Source organism: Heterocephalus glaber, unplaced genomic scaffold (assembly GCF_053883595.1).
Source record: "Heterocephalus glaber isolate CG9 unplaced genomic scaffold, H.glaber_assembly_v1.0 deba00001687, whole genome shotgun sequence".
In the NCBI taxonomy this organism is placed as follows: Eukaryota; Metazoa; Chordata; class Mammalia; order Rodentia; family Bathyergidae; genus Heterocephalus; species Heterocephalus glaber.
This window is the reverse complement of record NW_028258412.1, coordinates 5,979,632-6,001,764: the sequence shown is the minus strand read 5'-3', so window position 1 is coordinate 6,001,764 and position 22,133 is coordinate 5,979,632. Positions and strand designations below refer to the sequence as shown.

General features: G+C 43.5%; 1 protein-coding gene across 5 annotated transcripts in view; it reads right to left on the bottom strand.

The window, feature by feature from the left end:
- The window catches only part of Nf2 (NF2, moesin-ezrin-radixin like (MERLIN) tumor suppressor), an 87,300-nt gene that overhangs the window by 16,032 nt on the left and 49,135 nt on the right, over positions 1 to 22,133 (bottom strand). For all 5 annotated transcript variants that reach the window (XM_004843411.4, XM_004843410.3, XM_004843409.3 and 2 more), the window contains exons 8-15: positions 19,000 to 19,134; positions 15,056 to 15,130; positions 13,157 to 13,270; positions 10,566 to 10,688; positions 9,359 to 9,576; positions 7,725 to 7,830; positions 4,366 to 4,493; positions 1,801 to 1,966 (exon numbers count right to left, since the gene is read on the bottom strand). In XM_004843411.4, coding sequence (XP_004843468.1) covers positions 1,801 to 1,966; positions 4,366 to 4,493; positions 7,725 to 7,830; positions 9,359 to 9,576; positions 10,566 to 10,688; positions 13,157 to 13,270; positions 15,056 to 15,130; positions 19,000 to 19,134 — 1,065 coding nt within the window. The remainder of the gene's footprint in view (positions 1 to 1,800; positions 1,967 to 4,365; positions 4,494 to 7,724; positions 7,831 to 9,358; positions 9,577 to 10,565; positions 10,689 to 13,156; positions 13,271 to 15,055; positions 15,131 to 18,999; positions 19,135 to 22,133) is intronic.

Below are 22,133 nucleotides of genomic sequence, written 5' to 3'. Positions count from 1 at the left end.
AAAAACAAAAACACACCCTGTGATATCAACAATGTCACATGTGCCATTTGCAAAATGCCCAGACAGGCCTGAAGTTGTGACAAGTGACTTGCTTGTTTTTATGACTGGAAAATATGTCTCCAGCTTTCAGCATTTCAGGCTCCTATGGCTGAGGGGCCGACTCACCACCATAGCAGCGGTGGCAAACAGAAGGCTGCTCCTGGTGCCCAAGTGACAAGGGGCAGGGGTAGGGGGTTTGAAATATCTCCCTCAAGGGCTGACCAGCTCACTGGCCCAGTCATTGTTTTATCCCTTTGTTTAATGATGGAGGCCTCCCCTTCACTCCCCTTTTGCTAACTAGTAACTTTGTTTTGGAAGGGAAACCCAGGAAATGACAGAAGCCAGAGGTAAGAAGAACACAGAATATGGGAATGCCTTTCCTTCTAAGTCATGCTATTAAAGGAATTCTCTGCCCACTGCCAATTGTAACTAGAGTGAAGAGAAAAAAGTGGGCGTTCCCTGTTGTACCCATCAGCAATGGGCAATGAGGCACAGATTTCTTGGGGTTTTCAGTCACAGTTTAGCCACTGAAAAGAGATAGTCCTTAAACTAGGAGACCATTTTAAAGACTAAGGTAAAGGGTAAAAACTGAACCATACCAATCGTTACCTAAACTCAATCTAAATAACACCTTTTACAGGTGTAACCTGATCCTTAGCTATCAGCTAAAAGCAGAGCTTCAGTTGGCCAGAAAAGACCTTTCTACTTTCCCCAAATAAAAAACATACTCTTGGGCTGATAATGGGTATGAAATTTAACTTTAACTTACAAGTCTCTAAAATGCCAATAGCTTTAAATACCAGGAGGGAAAGGTAGGATACCATGAGCCTCATAAATGAAGACTCAATTTTTAAAAACATTAAGGTTCCCCTAGATACTTCCTTTGAAGTATGAAAAAAGCTGAAAATTTAAAATATAGTTTCTCAATCAAGAACAAGATTTTACAGTTTTTGCCACTTACAAACACAAAAGGAAGCTGGGTGTGGTGGCACATACTTATAATCCCAGCTATTGGTGCTAGTGGTGGTGGGGATACTGAGGCAAAAGGATCCCACATTCAAGCCCAGCCTAGACAAATTTCTCAAAATAAAATTTAAAAAATAGCTAGAAGCTGGGTGTGATGGCACACACTCAGGAAGCTGAGACAGGAGAGTCATGAGTGCAAGGCCAGCCTGGGCTACATGCAGAGTTCATGGCTAGTGAGGGTTATATAGTGAGACCTTGTCACGATAAATAAATGAATAAATAAACACATAAATAATTTTTTTTAAAAAAGGGCTGGGGATGTAGTCTAGTATGTGTGAGGTCTTAGGTTTAATGCCCCTGAGTACAAAAGAAGGAAAAAGAAACAGACAAAACCAAAAACAAACCAAACCATAAAAAGACAACAGGGGACTCCATTAACAGCAGCCTCCTCTTCATTATGCCTTTGCATTAAGCAAGGCAGCTTCCTGGGCATAACTCCCTTTGGCTTAAAAGACAGAACTGCTTTAGTGCTCAATGATGGATCAAAAACTGTGCTCTAGCAGGGATTCATCTCATCAAAGCTTTTAACACAAGCTCCACTTCCATCAAGCCAATGGGCTCATGGTCACTGGCAGATTAAATTTCCTTTCTGGCAGGAGTTGAAAAATTTCCTCAACTAAGTACATGTAAAAAATGACAACAGTCTAATGACTCGGCTCCTGAGGAAACCAGATGCCAACCTCACATTTCATTAATGAATGTCCTGATCAGCAAAAGCCAAGGGACTCTGAGTACCTTTTTAATCGTATTGTGCTTGCTGCTGGTGCCGCCCCTGTCCGAGTTCTCGTTATGCAGAATGTCCAAAGCTGTCTCCCGCTCTTTCAGTTTCAAGGCCTCTATTTCTGTCTTCAGCTCATTGAGCTGCTCCTGTAGATGCTTGCTCTTCTCCATGTATTCCACTCTGCGGCAAGAGGACACCGTGCATCAGGCAAGCACTGAGGCATGGTCGAGATGCTCTGCGACCCACACATGCTCAGTGTGGAAGCCAGTGGCTGGGGCCCTGGGGTTCATATCTCAGCTTGGCCACTCACAGGCTGTGGGAGCTTGAGCTGGTCCCTTAACTGCTAGGAATCTCTTTCCTCACTGGTAAAATTAGGATAATGATTACAGCACGGTGGTCAGGACTAAAGTACAGGGAAGCCCTCTGCAAAACCCCAGGGTACTCAACAAATACCAGCTGTCACAGGTAACTTTTAGTTCTGTATGCAACAGCGCATGAAATAAGCCTCCTGGCACCCAAAATAACGTCCTTGTCTTGACCTTTCTTAGAGCTGTAATTCAGATGACCTCTTCTGACAGGTCATATCCACAGTCCCACTTGTACTCAAACCTCAACTCCTACAGATGACAGAAGTTCACTCAACCAACATGGGGAAGGAAACGGTCTCACTCTCATCTGCAGGTAGCTACACTGAGCAACAGTAACTATCATGGTGACAGTCTGGAATCTACATGTGAAGTTTCCAACTATAAGGGCATGGCCAGGAAAACAATGCAACACAAATACGAAGGAACCTTCTACAGCCATGAGCATGGCTACGATATGGACCCTGACAACACAGGCAAGAGAAGTAAGTAAGTGCTATGAGCTGAATGTTTGTCTCTCCCCAGAGTTCATATCACCAATGTGAAGGTGTCCAGGGGTGAAGCCTTTGGGAGATGATTAGGTCAAAAGGACAGGACCCTCATGATGAGACTGTGTCCTTATGAAAGGGATCCCAGAGAGACCCCTTGCCCATGTGAGAATACTGCAGGAAGGCACTGTCTATGAACCAGGATGAGGGCTCTCACCAGACTGAGTTTGACAGTGCTTTGATTTTGGATTTCTAAAATCCAGAACCATGAGAAATAAATATCTGTTTTTTGTAAGCCACCCAGCCACTGGTATTTTGTTATAGCAGTCTGAGCACACTAAAACAATAAGAAAATACAAACTACAACAAAGCAGGACACAGAACAGGATGTAGCCTCACAATGATCAGAACCATACATATATGCATGTCTGGACAAAGATGGCAGGAACTCTACAGATGCTACCACCAGTGGCTCTAGGCTACCAGCTTCACATCAATGTTCTCAGTATGAAGACCTGAAGAGAAACACAGCCTGTCTTGTGGTAGCCTAGGCTGGACTCCATGGAGGCACTTTCCCAGAGGGTTATCCTGAGGTAACCACACAGGGAGAGGGGTTTCGACCCCTGGTCTGCTCTTTGTCAGCCGTGTGATGTTGAATGAGTTCACTAAACTAAATCTGTATTCTTATTTATAAGACAGAAACACTAAAGCTAGGCATGGTGGTGCATGGTTATGATCCCAGCACTCTGGAAGGCTGAGGTAGGAGGATCCCAAGTTTGAGCCCAACCTGGCCAACTTAGTGACTTAAGGAAACCCTGTCTCAAAATAGAAGAAATTAAAGGGACTGATGTAGCTCAGTATGAAGGCCTTTAGTTCAATCCCCAGTACATTACTGGGGGGGCGGGGGGGGGAACACTAGGGCTGGGGATTTAGCTCAGTGGTTCTGCCGCCTGCCTCAAAAGCGAAAGGACCCGAGTTCGATCCCCAGTATCAAAAAAAAAAGGAACACTAAAACCTACCTCTGATGTCAGTATAATGTTCATTAGTAGGAATTAAATGAGACAAAAGCCAAAAAAACTCTAACATACAGGGTATGTTATATGGTAGCTACTGTGATTGTTTCCTGCCAACTGTGGCACCATTAATCAGTTTACCTCTGGTTCTGGGAATGGGAGGACCTTGCTTAGCCTTCCTCTGCAGTAGGACTTTCGCCATCTCTGATTACACTTCCACTGACCATAAAGGTAGCCCAGGGCAAGCTCGGGATCTGCTCAGGGCTGTCTGATATTACAGATCCCCTACCTGGCCACTGGCTTTCTCAGTATCAAGCCCAAGTTTCATCTCTCTCACCTTTGTCACAGACACAGGAAGCACCACAGATCACACTGTCAGGGAACATGACTTGGAGAAAATTGCAGTTTAGTACATGGGAACAGCAGTATGACTCACTGGGAGGCCCCTGACAACCTAGTTCCATTCTCCAGTCAGAGTTCTGAGCCACTATGAACTCCAGGTCACCAATCAAATGTCATTTTTACCCTGGAGCATTGACTGCTGATCTACTGTCTATAATTTCTAATTAGAAAACTTGTCCTCCAGTGGGTGATAACTGAGCAAATTGCAGGAGCTAGTGACAGGCCTCTGTCATGACCCTTTGTATCCCCAGGTGCAGATCCATTCATTCATGTTCCCAGCTGCCCCAAGCAGGTCATAAGGGACTACATACTTTTCTTTCTCTATTTCCATGGAAAGCCGCTTCATGTCAGTATCCTTGAAGTCAAAAGACAGGCTGTCGCCAATGAGGTTGAAACTTGGTATGTCAGGAGGCATTGGTGCTGGGATTGGGTTCACAGGCTATCAGTGAGAAATATCAGAATTAGGAGATTCAGGTTTTACAAGAACATGCCCTCCACTATCAATACTGCCCATGCAAAGAGTCCCAAAAAAGGAAACACTAAAACTTTGATGTCAGTGTAATATTCATTAGTTAGTAGAAATTAAATGAGACAAAAAAAGAAATTAAATAAGACAAAAGCTTAAAAACCCCAACATTCAGCACTCAGTCTGTGGTAGCTACTGTGATTGAACCAAAATCCAGTCAAATTACTTGTCTTCCTACAAATTTAACCTTTTTCATGATCAGTCAAATCAAACACAAACTCCCACTCACTTTTTCACTTAGCAAACTCTCATTTCCTGCACTAGGTAGGAGCTAGAGATGCAGACAAGACAGGGTCTCTGGCTCTGAGTAGCTGAAAGTCTCATTCAGGAAACAGGAGGATTTAACTGATATCCTCACAGTTAAATAAGGCAACTATTGGAGCCAGGAAGCAAACAGGCCAAGGGAGCTACAGGGGACATAATAGAAAAGATGCTGCTTCTGCTGCAATCAGAGAATGTGTCAGGAGGAGAAGGGCGCCAGGTGAGGATGGTGTCAAGCTGGGCCAATAGTGTCCAGCCAGAGTGCTGGCCATGTGCAACCCCTGTGTGGACACCTGGGTAGGAGTCTGGTTCTGGACCAGCAGTTTTCCCCCAGGATGCTAGGGGTTCAAATTTGGAAGACCAGACATAGGATGAAGTAATGAGATTGAAGCACAGCATGAAGTCACTAGATTTGTTTTGGGACTTTCTCATCCCAGAACAAAGGGTCATCTAAAATATGGCCCTAACCTACCCCCCAGTTTCTTCCATTATTTTCCCTACAAAGTCATAAGTGTTATTTAATATTCTTTGTGCTATTTTTCCCTCTCTTAGACTCTATCCCTCTTGCAAGACCCTTCTCAAATGCTCTGATCTCTCATCGAAGCCTTTCCAGATCCCTCTCAGACAAAAGGCCAACCTTTCTTTTGCTGTTCCCCAAGACTGTGTTCATGGTTCTCTAATGGATCTTTCCCATAACTCTATATTGTAAAGACTTTTTTGGACTGTATCTTCTTTCTGCTGTCTGCAAGTTTCCTGAGGGCTAAATTTGCTTCTTTTTCATCCTTGAATTCTTTTTTTTTTGCAGTACTGGGGATCGAACTCAAAATCTTGTGCTTTCGAGGCAGGCGAGGCACCACTGAGCTAAATCCCCGGCCCTTCATCCTTGAATTCTTCACTGAGCTTAAGATGGTATCTGGGAAGGAGTGGAGCCTCAGAACTTTCATATGGGATGATAAGGCCTGAAACAGAGTGTCTGGAGGGTATCAGAAGTGGTGCTGGGCTGGGGATTCAGCTCAGTGGTGCCGCTGCATGCCTCGAAAGTGCAAGGTCCCTCCTTCAATCCCCGGTACAAAACAAAAAAAAAGTGGTGCTGAGCAGGTCCTTCTGGGGTCCTACAAATAGTGTTTTGTTTTTTTTTTCTCCTGATCCGAGGGCTGAGTACATGGGTATGTTCTGTCTATGAAAATTCAGCAAAGTGTACAGTTGTAATTTGGGGCCTTCTCTGTACATATGTTATACTTTATAAAAACTTCTAGAAAGGCCGGGGATTTAGCTCAGTGGTTCAGGCACCTGCCTTGCAAGCCCAAGGTCCCAAGTTCAATCCCCGGTACCAAAAAAAAAAAAGAAAGAAAAGAAAAAAAAGAAATGAAAAAAGCCTCTAGAAAAGATGAATATTGGGGCTGCACCCCTGGGGAAAGCAGAAACTGGCACGATGACTTCTCTGAAGGGAATCAAAATGGAATATCTGATCTCATGGTTCTATTTATGATAATCTATTCTACCAATACAGACACAAGATATTGGCAAAGATTTGTATTCAGGGATGTTCAGCATGGTTTTGTTCAAAACTGTACAAGAAAACAGACTAAATATTCATCTGTAAGGGACTGGTTAGATGCATTACAATCTAGCCATGAGACCGAATGTGGTTAAAAACTGGTATGGATGATCTTCCCCTACAAGATATGTTGCTAAGAAGAGCAGAGTTAGAACAGGGTATAAGGTTTGCTCCAATGTCTGTTTTAAACGTACACATGCATCTCAGGCATACAATCCAGCTGAGCCCTCAGAAGACTCCATTTCCAGCTCTCACCTGTCTGCAACTACCTGACAGACCCTGAGTGAAGACATCAGCCCACTTAGCCCACCATGCTGTGAGAGGTAATAATAAATGGTTGTTGGGAGCCACACATTTGGCTTGGGGTGCTCTGTTACCCAGTAACCAATAACCATGACACATAGCACTAGCAAACTGTTGACATTTCCCCAGCTCAAATCCTGGGAAGCTTATCCCTCCTGTGCCCTGTGTGTATCTGTACCAAGTGTGAATATGCCACACTGTGAAAGCGCAGTGTGTGTTTGTGCCATGTGCATGAATGTGCAGTGTCTGTTTGTGCCATGTGTGAATGGCTATGTGTTTGTGCTGTAGGGTGCATCTGTGCCCTTGCCTAGAACATCCTGTCATCTCTTCTTTGCTTGGCTAGTCCCTGCTTGCCTTCAGGAGTCAGCTCAGGTGCCATTCTCAGCCTCTCCTATCCCCCAGGCTGGGCCATGTTCTACGCACCTGTGCACACCTGCCTGGGTATAAATTTTCAACTGTGTGGCATTAAGTGGATGTGGAACAGGTGTACAAAAACATTTGCTGAGTGGAAGGGAAGCAATTTCTGTTTATTTTGTGATCCCATTTAGCAGAAGTCTGTATCCCTGTCCCAAAACTGAGGTTGAAATCTGGTTCTTGCACAGCAATAATTCACTTTGAGGTGGACAGTCAACCCCTTCCCAGAACTATAATTATGGTGTATGGTATCTACTGATAGTAGAAGATTATATTCAGCTAAGCATTAGGGAACTAGAGAGCAAATTCTTTCGAGGATAACTTGAGACTATATTACTTGGAATAAGAAAAACATTTGAGAGCTGGAAACAGCCCTGCTGCCTGTTATCTGGGTAATCAGAGAGGTAACTGACTAGTCTGAAGCCAAATGATGACCATGATGTTCTGCCTGGTGCCTGGCCACAGGCAGGCTCTGCACCATTGGTCCTTCCATGCTTTGCTGGAACTGTCACCCTAAAGGTGCTGTCAGGTGAACTGAAGGCCTGGGAGGGACAAGAAGTCACCAGGTCTAAGGCAACCACCGGATGGTGGCCCCTGCCCAGGCTCACCGGGTATGTGGGCTTGGTGGCAATTTCCAGGAGCTTCTGCTTGGCTCTTCGCTCCGCCTCTCGGGCTTCCTGCAGGTCCTGCTTCAGCTGATCTGCCTCCTTGGCCCTGCAAAGAAAGTATATGTCAGTTTCACAGAAGAAGATGGGTGGAGAGAGGTGAGCTTTACCTCTACCCCATCCCAGGAGAGGAGGGAGCTGGGTAAACCTCAAGGATGGCACCTGACAAGGCAAACAAGGACAGTGGGGCAGAGACATTTACAGGAAGTCAGAACTTCCAAAGCAAGAACAGTATTCCTAGGCATTAATTCATTTTAACTAGTAAATCTAGACTGGAAGACCAGGGAAGCCAGTGGGGCTAGAGCCAAACAGAAAGCTGTGCAAGGCTGCCAGCCACGGTGCACAACTGTAATCCCAGCTCCTCAGGAGGCTAAGGCAGGAGAATCGCTTGAGCCCCAGAATTTGGGGCTAGCATGAGCAACATACTGAGATGCTATTTCATAAAACACAAAACCTCTGCAACAGGTGTGTGAGGTAGGATAAGGGATACAATGCTCTCTCTGCTTGTTTCTGGATAAGAGTGAGCTCAACAAACAAAAGTGCTAGTGATCAAAAGTCTTATACTAGACCACAAAGGGCAGAATGTAAAAGAACTGGTTTTTTACAGCTCCCAGCTAAAACACCCTCAGACCAAGTGCCTACTTTCTTTGGGCAGAAAGACAAAGCTGTCATTGTATGCAAATGCTTCCTGGTGTAGGTCCTTGCCCTATTGGACACAGGCTGGGAGTGGCATGAAAAGCCTAGCACATGGGCACCTGGCCCAACATCCCTCACTCATAGAGAAAGAAAGGGGCCTGGCACAGGACAGACATCAAGGAAACCATATTCTCAAGATGATATGCAAAGAATGGTGAGGAAAACTATAGTGAATCACCTTAGTTGCTAGAAGCCAAATTCAAGTGTTCTAAATCAACAGAACAAGATGCTGTGGGGAATATGCCAGTATTTATCTGAAGGTTACAGGACCAGAACAATCCAGAGCCTAGAATAGTCTCTGAAAAGTATAGACAACAGTTCCATATTTTGACCTGCTCACCAGCTGGGGGATCCTGGTCTCAAAGAAGACTGCAGGCTGCTGGCAACTAATTTTCCTTACATGTAAATAATTGATATTCTCTTGCATCCCCACCAAATAAAAAGGGGAAAGAACTATAATTTTTTAAAAATGCAAAAGAACCTCTTTGCATCTCCTTAGCTAAAAGCAATCTGTAGGGCTGGGGATTTAGCTCAGTGGTTCCGGCGCCTGCCTCGCAAGTGCAGGAACCCGAGTTTGATCCCTGGTACCTAAATAAATAAATAAATAAATAAAAGCAATCTGTAGACACACTTAACAGCTTTGTTGCAAACTGGGCCATGGGAGGGATGGGGTCATAGCACAGAGACAAGAGAACTGCACTCTGTGCCCTACCAACATCTCCAGTCATAAGGGCCTGGCACGGAAGGAACCTCCCCGCCCCAGGTGATGAAGGAGCAGCCTGAAGATGGCTCTGTGCAGCTCTGCTTCAGGGCAGGGTTAGGACTAAATGGTCCTCTTCCAGGTTCTTTGCAGGGTCCCTATGCCCAGGACACCCCCTCACCTTCTCTCTGACTCCTCAGCCATTTTCAGTGCCAGCACTTCGGCCTCTAGCACCTTCTGCTCCATCAGGCGCTTCTCCTCCTCTGTCCGAATGGCTGTGGCCTTGATGCGCTGCATCTCCTGCTCAGCTTCTGCGGCCTTCTGAGCCAGGAGTTTGGCCTCCTCTTCAGTGATCTGGGCCTTTTCCGCTAACAGGTCTGCCGTCTCCTCTGACCGCATCTGGAGGGAAGCATGCTCTTAGCGGCGCCCATCTCCCACCCAGATGTGGACGGACTTAGACAAGCAGGTCAGCAAGAAGCAGCCTCAGACTCCTTGGGCCTTGTCACTAAGCATCACCTTGGGAACCTCTGGTAACAGATGACAAGCCACATCCCCCTACTATTCAGAAGGGACCTTGAGGCTCTACCCATGGGGAATAAGAAAGAGCACGCTGAGTGCTGAACACTCAAAGGGGTGAACAACTTTAGCTGAGCCTTATGGTTTATGAGGCAGAAAAACAACATAAACTCTGTCTTCTCTTTATTTATTTTTTCCTGTACCAGGAATCAAACTCAGGACCTTGTGCTTGCCAGGCAGGTGCGGTGCCACTGAGCTAAATCCCCGGCCCTCTGTCTTCTCTTTAAATTGGTGGTTCAAAACCGGAGGAGGGTTTGTCACCCAGGGGACATGTGGCAATAGCTAGAAACATTCTGAATGTCACAGAGGATGAGGCATCTAGCAGGCAAAGGCCAGGGACACTGCTAACCGTCCTTCAATACCAAGGAAAGCCCCAGATGATCAGCCCCAGACACCAGCAGTACTGAGGTGAGAAGCCCCGTTTTAAAGACAATCCCAAAGTCAAAGTAGAGTTTGGCTGTACACACACCCAACCTAAATCTGCATCTGTTTTGTCGTGCTGGGGATCAAACCTGGGGCCTCACACATACTCGGCAAGCACTCTACCACTGAATTACATCTCTAGCTCCAGCACTGACATTTTTTGTATGTGGTACTGGGAATTGGAGCTGCGGTGCTCTACCTCTGAGCTACATTTCCAGCTGCTTTTATTTTTTCTGAGACAGGGTCTCACCAAGTTGCCCAGGATGGCCTTGAAATCATAATCTACCTGCCTCAGCCTCCAACTGAAAGAAAGCATATCTAAGCAAATATTGCTTATTCACAGAAGTCCCCACATAACCTCCTGGGGACCCTGACTCCGCAGAAATCACCAGTGCTTCATTGGCCATTGTTGCTTCTTCTTTCATCTGCAGCAGCCTCCTCTCCAACTCATCTCTTGTGCGCTCAGCCTCCTCCCGCATCTGCTTCTCTCGAGCGAGGCGCTGCCGTTCCATCTGGGGGAGAACAAGAGCAGGCACTGACTCATAGTGCTCCTAAGACCCCCTCCCCCAAAACCTTGTCTGCAGAGCCTCCCACTAGGGGGTCCTTCTCTTCCCTTTACTTTTGGCAGCTGGCTCATTCTTATTGCCCACCACCCTGTCTTAAACCAGTCTCAGAGTGGCAAGCTGTGCTCCTTGGAGAAAATTCTAGTAGTGAACAAACAAACAAATGAAGAACAAAACATCAAGTTCAGCATCCACCTGGACAGAAGGGAACAATCCTATGAGGTATATGGCAACAGTGACCTTGTAATGCCCCTGTTGGTTGGGAAACCTCACACAGCTTTGCTCTGTGGCTGGTGGATCACAATGCAGGTTCCTCCTCCCTGAGCTGCAGCACACAGGCAGCTCTCTCATCTGGTCAGATGAGCTGCCTCATCATTTCTAATGCACACAGACCCTTCACACACCTCTGATCTCATCCATAATATCTCCACTCCTGCCTCTACCCCATAGAGAAGATGGAACCATGTGTGATGCATCAGTGGCTCCCACAGCTTTTCACAGGGGGGAAGCTGCAGCAGCCACAGCGCAGCCTCACAGGGCCCCACGCAGAGGCAACTCTGGAGCCAGGCAGGGAACACAGCCCCCATCCTTAAGGCAGCGGTACAAAGCCATGCTGCCATGCCCCTGCTGCCTCCCTTGCCTTCTGGATCACTGTGTTAATTGGGCCACCTGCCGAGCTTAATAAGGGGAACACGCCTAGGACAGCGCTATTCTCTGTGATACCAGAGTACTAACTGAGTTCAGAAAGCAGAAGCTACAAGTGACCACTGTACTATTTTTTGCCTTAAGTAATGAAAGCATATTTAATTAGTTCCTTTTTGCTTTAATCTTATTCTAAACTCTAATAGATTTCTAAGACTGCTTTTTCTTTTTTTTTTTTTAAGACTGCTTTTTCTAAATATGAAGCCAAAAAATGTATCAGAACATTAAAGAATAATGCACAGACAAGCAATAAAATACTGAAAGTTCTCTGCTTTTCCTCTTGCAGGTCAATGAAAAGCTTGGCCAATTTTTTCCTTAATTTCCATCATATTATTTCCATCTCTATTATTCACCTCTTGAAAAAAGCCCCAGGCAGCTCCCTTCAGTTCCCAGCTCTACACTTTCCTAGACCCGACCTCAATAATAAAAGACTTCCCTATCTGAAAAGCAGTTTATCGCTTACAACAAGAATGACCCAGACTTCAGACACAACAGGTCTTCTGATCTGAGACAAGGAGGTATTATTAGTGCCACTTGATGGATGAGAAAATTTGAGTCACATACTTAGTGTCAGATCTAGCTCCAAGATCACTGTGCTACTAGGTCAGAAAGCCCTTGACCTCTAGTTGCTCACATGCCATGGAGGTGTCATGTGCCCTAGAGCAGTGAATGCAGTCTGGGAGGGTATTCTGCTATTCTTTGTCAGGGCCTAGAGGCCTGCATGCTTCTTGACAATTTCAGATCTCTCATTTCTGAGTGTTGCTCTACTGAGAAAGATGTCAAAGGGAGCTCTTCTTGAAGTTGCCACCACGACCCCATACTGGCTCACTAGCATTTCTGTTTCCAATAAGACCAATCCCATCATCCCAAAGCACCCCTAAGAGCACATCAACGGCCCACTGTCCCAGAAAGCAAAGAGATGGACAGCTGACAGCTGACTGGATCAAACCAGGCATTTCACTCTAAATCCCAGGGTGAGAAGTCAGCCTCTCTGGGGTATCCGAATCAGACAGCAGCACACAAACTAATTATTATACCTCTGAGCTAGCAAGTCTTGAGGGCAGCCAACCGCAGCTGCTGTTACTCTATCTAGCAGTTTAGCCAAAAGCACAATTGATATTCTCAGCAGCGAGGCCCAAATTAGGTGTATGGATTTTGGTGAGTAGAGCAGGTCTATGAGTAGAAAACAATGATGCAGCTCTTCCAGTCTGCTGATAGGTGCTCTTGGCACCTCCCACAGCAGGTGGTGTGTGCCCAACCTGACCCGCAGTGAGGAAGTGCAGCCTGAGCCTATTAGCATTCCACCAGCAAGCACTGAAATGCCGCCATCTATTCCATCACCATCTAATTAGAAAAGGAGAAGGCTAGGCAAAGGAGGCATGCAAAAAGAAAGATAGCTAGGTAGATGGAGACACAATAGTATACTTGGCTACCATATCCCAAACCTATGTTAATCTCACTTAATTTCATTTAAGTTTACAAATGACTAGAGATGTTTCTTATAGATATGCTTTTAGAATTTAATGCTCAGAGAATATAATTTTCAGAGATAACATCCCACCAGCTGGATATTAGCTAATAAAGATCCAACAGGATAAAAGAAGTGCAGTCATGGCCACGGCGAAATGACTCCTACTGGCCCACAACCACCCTTACCTCCTAGGCCACAAATGACCAAGCAGGGACATCATCAGTTAAAACAAGACCTTGCTTACCTGCTTTCTAGCCTTTTCCTCCCTGGCCTGGGCTTTCATCTGCTGAACTTCCAAAGAATCAGCTTTCCTTCTCCTCATAAATAGGTCATGATTCCCAATACAAAGCTGGAGAATCTAAGGCCACAGAAGCAAGAAAAATGTTAAAACCCACAAATATGCTTTGCTGCCTCTCAGTCCAACCTATGCTACAGCATCTTAGGCTCTGGTCGGTAACAGGAAAGCTGAGGAAGGAATGGAAGCAAAATACCAAAGCCCTACTGACAGCCTCTAGTGCTCTGAGCTCTGGAGACATGCAAAATGAAGAGGCCTCAGATAAGCTGGCAAGTAAAATCCACTTGTAAAGAGAGGAATAGAAGATACTTTATTGTGTCCTTCAGATGCATCGTACTCTCCTAAGTCAAGATATGGCTCTGCAGATCAGGGAGGACAAGAAATCTTATTTAGTAACTTGGGCTAGAAAAAAATAAGTTTGACCCCTCTCTCACACCATACACAAAAATGGACTCCAGAAGAATTAAAGATTTAAATACAAAGATGAAGCCCTTGAAACTTTTATTAGAGAATACAGAAGAATATCTTTAAAATTGTAGGAAAAGGAAAGATACTAAGATACAAAAAGCACAAATGGCTAAGGAAAAGATTCTTATATTTGTTCACATTAAAATTTTTTAAAATTTGTTTGCGGGCTGGGGATGTAGCTCAGTGGCACCATGCCTGCCTGGCAAGCACAAGGTCCTGAGTTCAATCCCCAATACAGAAAAAAAATTTGTTTGTCATGACATAAAAGAAAAGGAAAAACAAACTATGCATTGGGAGGGATACAACCAATACAGAAAATAAATAAAAAACCCCAGAGGATAACAGTCAAAAGACCACTGAAACAAGTATCTAACAAACAGGAAATAAAATTGGCCAATAAATATACTTAAAGATGTTCAAATTGTCAGGTCTAGTTGCTCAGGCCTTTAAGCCCAGATATTCAGGAGGCTGAGAGACAGGATCACAAAAAAAAAAGCCTCGGAACATAGCTTAGTGTGAGATCCTAGGTTTCATCAGCAGTAGCAAAATTTCAAAAAAAAATTTAAAAAGGATGTTCAATTTCATTAGTAATTGTAAAAATGTAAATTAATATCACAAGGAGGGCTAGGAATGTTGCTCAGTGGTAGAATGTTTGCCTGGTAGGCATGAGACCTTGGGTTCAATCCTCAGCATAGGAAAAAAAAAATTTAGGTTAGACTCTATAGTTTAAGCTAAAAAAAACTGTACCAAGTGAGCTATCATTCTGTAGCCTGCAATAAGTCATTCTGAAGCTAGGCAATCCTAGCTACTTGGGAGATTGAGGCAGAAGGATAAATTTGAGGCTGGCCTTGTGTAAATCTATAATCCCAGCACTCTGGGAGGCTAAAGCAGCAGGATTACAACTTGGAGTCCAGCCTGGGCAACTTAGTAGTTTAGCAAGACCCAGTTTCAAAATAAAAATATAAAAAGGGGTGGGGATATATCTTAGTGTGAAAGTGCTCAGTTCAATCTACAGTACAAATAGGTAGATAGAGGGTAGGATTTAGCTCAGTGGTAGAGCTAAAGGCCTTGGGTTCAGTCTTCAGCACTAAAACTTAAAAAAGAAAAACAAAACAAAAAAGAAAAAGGTAAAAAAACAAAAACCAGATAGATAGATAGATAGATAGATAGATAGATAGATAGATAGATAGATGAATAGGGCTGGAGGTGTAGCTCAGTGGTAGAGCACATGACTATCATGTGTAAGGCCTGGGTTCAATCCCCAATACTACAAGAAAAGAAAAAACAAAAAGATGTCACCCTGGTATTCTTTAAAAAGCAGCACTCGATTTTTCAGAAAAGCAACAGTTATCAGTAATGAAACCCAGGATCTCAACTTACCAGCTTATTAACTCGAAGCTTTGAGGAGTTAAATTTGAAGACATCAATTTTCTTATCCAGTGGTTTAATAGTAAACTAAAAGAAGAAAGTAGAAAATCGTTTCACTTTGACAACCAACATTGCTACCACCAGCTAGGAAATGCCACAAAAACAGAAACCACAGGGGACACAGTCCAGCATGAGACTGCCTTGCCCTGGCTTCCTGGTGCGTAGGTACGAAGTCTGTGAATTAGGAATGTCAAAGGTGTGAGGTCTGGGACTTCGGAGACTCAGGGTCCTAAACTGTCTTGGGTAGCTGTGAGGAAGGGATGTGTGGTGACCTGAAATTAGAACCTATGATGGGTCCACCCTTGAGGCCAACAGTAGGAGGGCCACACAGTCTAAGAAGGCACAGCTCCTGCCTTCAGGAAGCTCATAACCTCATAGGAACTAGGCTAACAGTAGTTGATTACTCACAAAATGACACAATACATCACTGTCTTTTTGGTGGTACACGTCATAAATGTCCGTCATAAATGTTTGGAGTAGACCTAGCACATGCAGGAGGGGACTTGAGCTGGTGTTAGGCAATATGACAAGGAATGGGGGTGTAGATCAGTGGTGAGGTGCTTGCTCACATGCACAGACTCTTGGTTTCCATCCCCAGTACTGCAAAAACAAAAGAGTCGGGTGGAGAAGACCATGACAGAGCAGATAAAAGGTAGGAGGGCATTCTGGACTGGGCAAGCAATAGCAATAAAATAGAGATAGGGCAAGCAGCAGCAATAAAGTAGAGATAGGGATAGAGATAGAAAAGAGTGCGGAGAGGTTATTAGGTTTTTGGTGTTAATGATACACTGGGCTTAGACTGTGAGGGAGGCAGGGGTGGGTTGCGGGGTGATGGTGAGGAGTAAAAGACAGGGGTTTAGATTTAATATAACAGAAAACAGGCAGTGGCTACAGTCTCTAAACGGATAATTTGATAAAAGCTGTTAACAGCATGAACAAAACATGAATAAAAATGGGTTGTTGAAGAGAAAAACATAGTTCCTGAAATCAAAGTGTAGAGAAAGATGAATGATGAAGACAGGATGGGAAGTTAGTAGGAGAAGCCAGGGCCAGACTCCTGGCAGGAAAGCCTGGAAAGAAGCAATGTGATCACCACTCTCAGCCACTACTGAGGGGACCAGACAGATCCTAGAGTCCAAAGGTATACTTAAAAAATACATGCTGGGGATGGGGAAGGGGAGCAGGGGGCTGGGGAGTGCAGAAATGATCAAGATGTGCTTTATGCATGTGCCAGCTCCCCAAAACTAATGTAATTATGATGGGTTGCAAACATAGGATATTAAAGAAAAATTGGGAGGAGAAGTATATCGAAACTGGGTGTGGTGGTGAATGCCTGGAATGTCAGTACTCTGAGAGGCTGAGGCAGGAGGATTCCAAGTTTGATCCTAGCCCAGGCAACTTAGTGACTTAGCAAGAACATTTCTCAAAATGAAAAAATAGCCGGGGATTTAGCTCAGTGGTTCCCCTGCCTGCCTCGCAAGTTCAAGGTCCCAAGTTTGAACCCTGGTACCAAAAAAGAAAAGAAAAAAAAAAAAAAAAAAGAAAAGAAAAGAAAGAAAGAAATGAAATGAAAAAATAAAAGGGCTAGAGATGTAGTTCAATGCAAAGGCCCGGGATTAAATCTCCAATTCGGGGGGGGGGGGGCACAGCATACTCATTCCTAAGAAAGACTTGCTTAGCCACCCCCAAAACTAAAATTAAAAAAAGGATTACTAGACTGGGGATAGCTCAGTGGGACAGCAAATATCTAGCACGCATGAAGCCCTGAGTTTAATCCCCAGCACCGCAACCTCCCTCCAACAAAATACCAAACGAACAAAAAGACTGGCTTGGCAGATATAAATATTTTGGAGAAGATAAACTCCTGGGTATTTCTTTCACATGTCATATTGTTCAACAAGGGATTGAAGGACACTGAGGACAGAAAATGATTCTTTGTTCAGCTTTTGGCCAAGTTGACTTAGAAGCAGTACTGCTCTTGTGTAGGCTGCTATTTATGAATTTCATGAGCTTATTTCTGGGCTTGTTATTAAACCCCAGAGCTGTCAGTGGGAAACCACAAGAAGTGGGGAAACCACAGGCTCCATGCTATGCCAGGGGATACACAAAGAATCAATGGATAACTTAAAATAAACTAACACTTCTGTTTTGACAGCACAGCTGTCTTGCATAAGTACCAAGACTACTTCCTATTATGCCAAGGCAGTTTGGGGTCTGGTTACCAAGTAAGTTATTGACATGATGGAAGATGATGGTACCTTGCCCCTGGAGAGGGCAGATTAGAGTTTGTTGTGTGAGGCCATATACTAGGGGAGACTTTAATCCTTTGATTCTCTGAAAAATGAGTGTTTGGGGAGCTTTTAGTGCACAAATGTGTGTTGTGCAGTAAATAGACTTTATGAAATTGGGAGACAAAGAACTACCACACTGTGGCACATCTACAGCTTTGAGTCATGCAGGGATTTCCAATTTAGGTACTTTATAAAAAGAACTACCTAATGCTCATCTCCTGAGCTACCTACTTTAAAAACTTCAAAGTCAGAATGTTTAGAATTAAGAAGCTCAACTGCCTTTATCAAGCATGGCTGCATAGATCCTAATCATGGACTGGAAACCAGGGTCTGGTGTTCCTTTCCTTGAGTTTCTATGAAGAAAGAGAAAATAGGAAATCTGCTTAGGGCTTTGGGCTCTGCAGGTAACAACATAAGCCATCATTGCTATTCACTCCCTGCTCTGTGCCTTGAATGTGACATCAGTAAGGCACAGAGCACTGTCTAGATCTGTCTCACTGCGCCTATCATCTTGTGTTCTCAGGGTCCAACCTCTGGACCTCTCAGAAAAGCAAGGGCTGTGGTATCCATCACCCACCCTTGATTCCCAGCCCCTGCCACTTCATTCATCAAATGTAAGTCTCTGGATCCCTCTGCATCTCTACTTCCTGGTATAACATAGATACTAAAAACACAGCCCCTGCCTTTGCAGTAGGATTCTTACAAGGATTAAATAAAGCACAAAAGAACTTGTAAGTGGAAGTACTCTCTCCTCCTCCTCTTCCTCCTCTTCATTATCATGCTTTTCCACTGTATTTATGTACCATAGCAGTCAAACCATTACTTGATTATAACTTCCTGGAAGGCTAGGATTAGGCTTTTCTCCATCTTTGTCTACACTACGAACCCTAGCACAAAGGAGATACCCAGTAATTCCTTTAAAATGAATGCGTAAGGGCTAGGGTATAGCTCAGTGGTAGAGTGCTTGCCTACCATGCACATGGCTCAGCACCATTAAAAAAAAAATAAGTGAATGAGTAAGCATAGGACTATGGCATTTGGGAAAAGCCATCTTATACAGAGAAAGATTTGAATACTGTAAGTGCTCATCTAAGTTATTCAAACTTAATTTTCTCAAATTCTTGTAAGCATGTTAGTGTGATATTGTTATTCATTATTGCGGAAAAAGATACACATATTTGTGTGTGCATACATGTGCATTTTTCCACGTGTCAAGCTCTGGACACTAAGAGAGGGCTCACTACAGACCACACTTAAAATACAAAGAGAATTTATCACCAGAAATAGAAAGTCAAGTAGTAAGAAAATGTTCTTCTTTTCTTTTTTATTGTTCTTTAGGGTTTACCTCTGACAAGTTAAGCCTCCCAGTTTTTTGTTAGTCAATAGTGGGGCTTAACAATGCCCTTTGAAAAAAGGATGCCAATACTGTTCTGTATATATTTTAAAAATCAACAACCAAAATCTCAAAGCCTGGGAATTAAGGGACATTTACGGATAATGAGGAGTGGGCCTGACAAGGGAAGCCCCAACAAGGGAGAGAGATGGGGAAGATCTTTTGCTGGGCCACAGGCCACCAGTGGCATCTGCAGTACAGACATGTCCTACCTCCTTGTCGCTGTATGAAATATTTCGGATTTCATTCCACGGGAAGGAGATCTTGGGGGTCAGCCGGTTCTCAGGGTCATAGATGTGAAGTCCCAGAGCATCCACTCCAAGCAGCAGCTCTGTGCCCTTTTTATTCTGTAGGGTCAATAAAGAGCAGCCGCTGTCAGCTTCAGCTGGAGATTTTGCTCAACTTTCCAAAGAACCTGGCACACACTGTTTCATCTGACAAGTTTCAACAGGTCCCAACAGAAATCATAGTTGTCTTGTGACCCAGGAGGCTTCTAGCTTCCAGAATTGGGACAGGCAGAGGCAAAACTGTACAATTCTTGTAACGTGTGTCACCTGCAAGGGTCACTGGGTGTTTCCATCACTGCCTCAGTGGCTAAAGGAAGGGTAATCTAAGTGTTTTACCTCTAATTAAATAACCAGGTTACCATAGACATAGAGTTAAAACCTGTAGGTTTAAGCATTTCTTATGTTAAAAGAAAGGTTTTGGGTGCTGGGGGTGTTGCTTGGTGATAAAGCACTTGCCTAGTATGCATATGGCTCTGGGTTTGTTTCCCAATATCTTAAAAAAAAAGGAAAATAAAAGAAAGATTGTTGGACTGCTAGAAAGAAAATTTTAAGTGCTGGGACCAGATGGGTCTCAGGTTTATGTTACAATGCAGTCTCAATGTAGTTTCAATATACTATACTTCAATATACTAAAATGTTAACTGTAGCATCCGGTAACATGGGCATTCACTGAAAAATTCTTTTAATTTTTCTGTATGTTTGAAATGTTTAATAATTAAATATTGGAAAATAAATCAAAACGAATTATATACAATTTGTACCTCAGTAAAGTTTTCAAAACACTGGTAGACTACCTATGTGATACCTCTGCCAGTGGTTCTGCCCAGCAGTCAGGGGCAAGTGCCCTGGATCCCACATCACTAACACAGATATGGACCAGTTGCCAACATCCTCGCTGACAGGCGCATCTGCCAGCTCCGTGGTCAGGCCTTTGTTTTATGGTGGAAGGAAACTCCCTACATAAGGACATCACAACTCCTAACCCCTTGCTGACAACAAGGAAATTGAACCAAGACTCAAGGGTAGGAAAACAGATCTGCAAAGAGAAAAGGTGCGTGGACTATGACAAGAATTACCAATCTATCAGCAGGTGTCAGATGGAAAAGCAAGCGCTCTAAGATAAATCTCTTTACACCCTCTAACACCTGAAGTTAGGCACTGTCACCAAGCCATGATAGTCTTCTGCTTTGTTTTCAAACTGTTTAAAACTACTGTGTTAACAGAAATGAGGCTTTGTACCCTTATACTGCACATTTTAGAAAACAAGTTATTGTATTATGTTTCTATTTAGTTTAAATTTAAAATAAAAGGGGATTCTCCCTTTTGCCTTCTATCATCACAAACCTGAAGTTTCCAGAGATTAAACAGGGGTGGAAGGGTTGTAAGCATTCCCTTTTAAATTGCTTTAATCACATGGTACCCCACTAATATGTAGATTTTTTTGGCACTGGGATCAAACTCAGGACCTTCCCCTTGCAAGGGAGGCACGGCACCACTGAGCTAAATCCCCGACCCAATATGTAGAATTTTTATGTTTTTATATATCACTTAAAAATTTAAACTTAAAAACTTGTTTTAAGCATATATCTTCCTTAGTTAATGGTGGAATTCCAGAACCTCTAACATAAAAGCCACTAAAATAGTCTTTAACTTTGACTATTGTTCAATATAAGAAACATACAAGTAGTATATGTTGATCCAACTGATACAGAATATTCCTTAACAAAAAACTGTGGTGGGCTGGGGATTTAGCTCAGTGGTTCTGTTGGCTGCCTTGTAAACGCAAGGTCCCGAGTTCGATCTCCAGTACCAAAAAAAAAAAAAAAAGAAAGAAACTGTGTGGCTTTTTGGTCTTTTGAGGATTACAAAACTGTAGTTTTCTAGAAACTAGGCACTGGGCATATGGGGCAAGAGGAATTAAACTGACAAAAACCACAGAAATGTGTTAAATTAGTCTGTCCTTAATGAAACAAAACATTTATGAAATTTCTAAAAACAACCTTTTACATTATTATGGAATATCTTTTAGGAATTTGTTTACTATATGAAATAACATAACATTTCACTCTACCTTATTTTTATGCAAAGTAACCCATAAATATAGTAATACCTCAGCTCACAAATGCTTCTATTTGCAAACAATTCAGTTCGCAAACAAAAGCTTTCCAGTAAAATTTTGCTTCTGTTCACAAATTCCATATCTGGGGACAAATAAGACCACGGCCACCTTTCCCACACAAACACAAATACAGCCATCTTCCCCAAAATTGTAAAAAAAATAAAGTTCATAAACCAAGGTACCACTGTATCTGTATACAGGAAACAAATAAAGTAGAAAGCTATTCTAGAATGTTGAAAATGTTTCAGTTTACTCAAATTTAATGTAAAAATTGTAGAAATACTAAAAAGAAAGTGAAGCATAATTGTGATCAGAAAGGTGGACAACTGTGGCCAATCATTTTACCAGCCATGAAACGCTTAGGCACATTGCATTTATTCCTTTGGAAGAAGCTGCCTGTATACTGCATCCAGCAACCAAACCCACTAGCGGGAGAAAGCTATGCTAAAGGGGCAGACTATGAGCTGAACACAAATGCCTCTCTGCAGAAGCGATGGGTTCCCAGAGGACAGCAGACCATTAATGGTCTGAAAAGAAAATCAATTAGCCTCATAGTGAGAACAAGAATCCCACCCAAACAAATCAGTAATCTATATAAAAGCAGCTTTACTCTCCATGGACCCTGGGGAAAGACAGTTATTTCTAGGTGCTTCCTAGATCTCATAGAGCCTGAAATAATCAAATATTACACTCCCAGTATTCTAACTGGTTTCTGCTGAGAGCAGGAGGGCGAAGTCCCCCAAGGCTTAACTGACACTTAATTACTTAGGGTTTAATTTGAAGTTCAAAAATAGAAAATGAGTCCCCTCTCCCTTTCTTTTTTCTTCTGTACCACTGAACCATGAAAGATTCTACCGCCCTGGGATAAAGGGTAACCCAATTGGGCCAGCTGGCCCTCGTTCAATATCTGCTAGCCAGGGAACTCGGGGAGGCTTCAACA